At 36.6% G+C, this 5,212-nt stretch overlaps 1 protein-coding gene across 1 annotated transcript; it reads right to left on the bottom strand.

Annotated features, from left to right (window-relative positions):
- Positions 1-1,049: 1,049 nt before the first annotated feature.
- MRGBP (MRG/MORF4L binding protein) lies at positions 1,050-4,829 on the bottom strand (the record flags this gene model as incomplete). The annotated part of the gene is made up of 4 exons (XM_009574077.1): positions 1,050-1,240; positions 2,314-2,388; positions 4,061-4,142; positions 4,708-4,829. Coding segments are annotated over 4 exons (470 nt in total), but the record flags the coding sequence as incomplete, so codon positions are not given.
- Between the last annotated feature and the right edge of the window lie 383 nt (positions 4,830-5,212).

The raw sequence follows: 5,212 nt of genomic DNA, 5'->3' as shown, positions 1-5,212 counted from the left end.
TGAAACAAATTCAGTAACATTTCTGCCTACTTCATTCACCATTTAACATGTGTTTGTTGATTGTGGTCCATCTTTTCACAACACAAAAATAGTAACTTCTATCAAATCTTAATATTCTAGCATATAAAAGATAAGCATTACAATGTCAGTAAGATTCTTAAGTTGTAGAACAAAATTAACATTTTGGAATACCAATTCCATTAACATCTACTAAAACTGCTTTAAAAAATAAATAATGAAGTACAAAACCCACTGTTATATACTACTATAGTACAAATGGATGAAGCAACATCCCCAGGTTCATGCACAGCTCAGCTGATCCCTTACAAAGCCATGTGACATCACTGGATATTTTATTTAGGATACTTATTATTATTCTAGGGGCATTATCATTTTCACTTCACTTACAGCATATAAACTTATAAAGATTGAAAAATGTTACGTTGCTAAGGGTGAAAGAAGTAAAGGTTCCTCCAGCAAATAGAGTGAAAGAATACTTCAACTCAGTAGTTAACTGTATTTAAAAGAATTTTAGTTTTACCGAACCAACAAATTCAGACATTTGATACAAACGCTACGTTTGCAGTAAGTAAAATGGCCAAACAACACTACCCACACAGGGTCTGTAATATTCAAAGACAGTAACAAAGCAAAGGCAGAAAGAACGACCCAAAATTTTTAGAAATAACCTATGCTTTTCATGAACTGAGGCTCTGTGTTTCACTGAACTATGCTGACACAGAGTGTGTTGCTTGTTTGAAATGCAACCCACAAATTGTTACATACGCATAAAACTCTTAATGCTGCCAGCTTTCTCCCCCAACGCCCTGAGAAGGCAGCCATTGCTCAGCTATTCAGTGCTGACTAGAAAACACATCAGGAAAGACAAAGTCTTGCATGTATAAAGCCAATGTGCAGATTCTTCAAATACCTGGCTCAGATATCTTTTCCTTTCCCAAAAAGTTTATGTAGCGATTATCCCGCTACTCATTTTTAGTGTTCCCTCCTCATGTTCCAGAGTTTATTACTTCTCTCTTTCACAGCTTGCTTTATGTTCTGCGTCGTTTTGCAGCACTTGGACTGGAGGGATTACTGTTTGCGTTTAAGACCTTTTCAGTGACTCTGTTGCGCTTCCTCTTATCAGATCCTTCTTTGGACCCAGAATCTGATGAAGTTTTCTCTTTCTCTTTGCTGCTTGGCTTTTCAGTTGTTTTTCCTAAACTTCCAGAGGGTGCAAAAACTGAAATAGGATCAAAGTAATGATTCCAGATCAGAGTTATACACATAGGCAAACAAGAAGTGATATCAAATTTTTTTATATTACATAAAATCTTTCAAATCAATCAATTCTCAGCATATTTAACCACCATTTAAGTACTACTTTCACTTTTAAAGGAAAAATCTTCTGTAAAAAAGGCACATCTTGCTTTTATTATTTGCTTTAAAAAGACAGGCATGTATTTTGACAGGCTAAAAATGAAATTCATTACGTGGAATTAAACAGCATTTAAAATTAAAATACTTAATAGGAACATTTACAGAACATAGGACCAATTTATGAAATTTATAATCAGCAACGGTCATTACATTGAGTATTATAGATAGATTTTAAAACCGAACACCCAAAATGTGAAATTTAATATAATTTTAAAAGACATGTTTAGATCTTTTATTACACTCAATCTTAAAACACCACTTATTCTGTGATATAAATATTTTGAAATTATATAGTTAACAGTTGGCTTGGCCTATTAAAGTAAATAGCAGGATCTCTACTGTTCACATTTGACTTTGTTCTACAGCAAAGTGTTAGGAATATAAGCCTTAAATTTAAAAGAAGCAAGACAATGCAAATAAAATAAAAAACCCCACCCTGCCCACCTTGCCATATAAGCATACAATCTTACAATCTTTTTTGATTTATAGGCCCTATTTTCCCCCGTGACTATGCAGATCCTAACACAGAGTATTTAGGTTCAGTAAAACGGGACTCCATTTTCTTTCAGAGATCCTTAGATTACTTCAGACTCCCAGGGTTTTATCAAGTACATATTAAAACCAAAAAACTCCAAAGCTATACAACTTTGCATGTATGAATTAGGAGCAAAGGAGAAATCTCTTGAAGTATCAGATATTGGCAATTGCTTACTCTGTGCATTCTTAAATTATTCTAGTTCTTGGCATAAGCATATGCCAAGTCTGAATACAAATCACAATGTACACCATATTTAGGATTTACATTTTAACATTAATTTCTCAGAGTTACAGTTGTTTTTTAATCTCGTATTACACAGTAGAGAGTTACAAATTTACCTTCTTCTGGACCTGCATGCGTTTCCATCTCTTCTTTTATTTCCTCTTTCACTTCTTCTTCTATCATCACTTTTCCTACAGAAAGGATTGTTAAGCAATGGTTAGATAGTTTTAAAGAACCGTATGTATTTTTTCTGGATTAGTAGCCTCAGCATATGTGCATAATGTTAACAAATATAGCAGGAATTTAGAAAGGTTCCTCAGTACTGTGATAGAGAAACATAGCTAGCAGTCCAGGCATACTATGAGCATAATGTAAAGCACTGAACAAGATGATGTCACATGTAAAAAAGTTCCACTGAAATTATTAACAGGAAGAAGTGAAATGCTAAATAAGCAAAACATATTGCAATGTCTTAGCTATATTATGATTTTATACTCAATTTTTAATGTAAAGTTTAGTGTACCTAGTAATTGAGAAGCATTCCACTGTAATTTAAAATACCCCAAGAACTCCTTTGGCAGATGCGTGAACTTCCTAGTTCCTACCTTGGATAATAGTACTAAGTAACATACATACAGCTAAACTTTGAAAATCCAGCTCTCACTGCTTAACTTAAGACTTCTGTCAAACTGATGCATGTTTCTACAACATTAGACAATACAGATAGGCTTATCATGAGCGAGTGAGCTTTGGAACAACCAGGTAGTTCAATCCCAAGAAGGTAAAAACACAAAGAGATGACTTCACCGTGAAGTGGCAATGAAACCACTGTGAATCTATACCAATGCCTTTAAACATTTAATAATGTTTTCGTTTGCAATCAATTTTAAGGCAACTACAGAAAAAAAAACAACCATGAAAAATTTGTTATCAGACATTACAAACCAGTAATGATTTTAAAAATAAGACATATGAACCGTATTAAAAATATTAATGGCCTAAAAATGAGATGGTTATACCAGCACAAGGCACAAGTCCATGGCCAAAAAGCAAGTTTCTCCAGCTATTGAAACTGCAGCTATTCAATAAGTATACTCCTGGTGTACATTTTTAAACATCAGCTGAGTTGCTATTTAACCGCCTTATATCGTCAAAATTTCATCACAGAAATATTATTGTATACAAATTATATGCAGAAAATGTGATTTTCAGCAGCTCCATAGCTCCTACTGTTTAAAAAATGATCTCGCTACAAAATGAACCACATTAAAGTATGCAGATCGTCTATTTTAGCAAAAATTATGGTCTCATGTAGTATTACAGCAGTCTCAACAAAGTGCTAAAAACCCACAATAAACTACTAATCATCTTGCACAGAATCACATTTTGCCTTTCTCTCTGCAAACTAATATCAGCGAAGCACAGGGATCTTTTGCTTATAACCAGAAGGAGACGTTGAATCTAAATGGTACAAATAGAACCTGTTTGTGCTATATTAGCATCCCATCTACATTATATTTAGAACATGAGAAATACTGTGTGCAATCTGACCAAAGGTCTACCTCTCCCACTAGCCTGTCTCCTACAGCGCTCAATCACAGAGGCTGATAGTGAGAATATGAACAGCACAAACAGCGATCCTTTCCCCAACAGTTTCCTTCAGTCAGCTGATTAAAAAATTCATGAGATAAAGTTGTAACTGTTGCTAACAGTTCTTTTTCCCGATACACCTCACACACCAGCGTGAAAGAAAGGCCTTGGATTGGCACGTTAGGTTTTTTTGCAGGGGGGAGTTCTGTTAAACTACCCATTCTGAGATGAGATTACAGCAAACAGGGGTAAGAGACTGCTATCACATCTTACCTTCTCTCACTTCTTGAATCATTTCGTCAGGAAGAGCAAAATTCTTCTCTATATTAGGGAACGGAAGAATCTCAGATTCGTGCTTTGAAAGAAACGAAAGATCTCTATGAATTACTTTAGTAAAAACTTTAATTTGGATTTAGAAGTGCAATCTCAAATTCTATTTTACATGCAATTAGTAGCTAAATAATTCTTAACATGACACTTCAGACATTAAAGAATCAGGAGGCTCCTGATACCAAACGGATTACTAAGGTCAAGGTATTTGAGATCATGACTCATGATCATTTGAGATCATTTCTGGAACCCAACCATGGCAAATTCTTATGTAAACACACTATAACCCCTTGCTTGACATTTAAGTACCTATGCAAACGTTTGCTGGATTAGCATTTAGGCAACTTAAACAAACAAAGTCAGAACACAGGATGGACAAAACCAAATCCATAACAAACCCCAGCAGGTTTTACTGTCTCCTACCTAATGTACTTTCACACAAGTAAAACCCCATCAACTCACTGGAACGACATGTAATTCTTATTAACATGAAAGGTATGACAGGCCCAGTGATTTTGGCCTATCAAAACTCGAACTATAGGAAGTAAGAATGGCTTAGGTAAGTGGCTACATCAACCCTTTATACTCACAAGAGCTTGCATATCATACATGGTGCTCAGATGGTCCCAAATCACTTTGGAAGAAATCTGCCGTCCAATATTCTGACTGAATTTATCTCGGATACAAATCATGTGGAAATGGCGATTGACACCTGGGGGAAGAACTCAATGCAGTTAACATTACTAACAGTTGTACTTATGCCACACAATTAGAAAAACATCCTATCGTTACAAGGAAATCATACAATATGGGAGAGACACTCGGCAAGCTGGGCAGCCCTGCCTGTCTGATAATTTCACCCTACGCTACAGGTGCGATTCTAGAGAGGGGCTGAGGGTGCCCCACTGGGTAATGCCGACACACGGCCGCAGCCAGCGCTTTTAGAGAGGCTGCGTGAAAAAAAACCGAAGGAGAGCATAAGGCAGCAAGCAGAGAGAGGCGAGGGCAGAGGGGAGCGAGGAGGGCTGGCTCTGCGCCCCCAGGAACGGCGGCTGAGGAGGCCGGGAGGGCACGGCGCCTCCTTCCCCACGGGCC

This window comes from Fulmarus glacialis, unplaced genomic scaffold (assembly GCF_000690835.1).
Source record: "Fulmarus glacialis isolate BGI_N327 unplaced genomic scaffold, ASM69083v1 scaffold45363, whole genome shotgun sequence".
Lineage (NCBI taxonomy): Eukaryota > Metazoa > Chordata > Aves > Procellariiformes > Procellariidae > Fulmarus > Fulmarus glacialis.
Note: the sequence above shows the minus strand (reverse complement) of the source record. Positions and strands in the feature narration are given on the sequence as shown.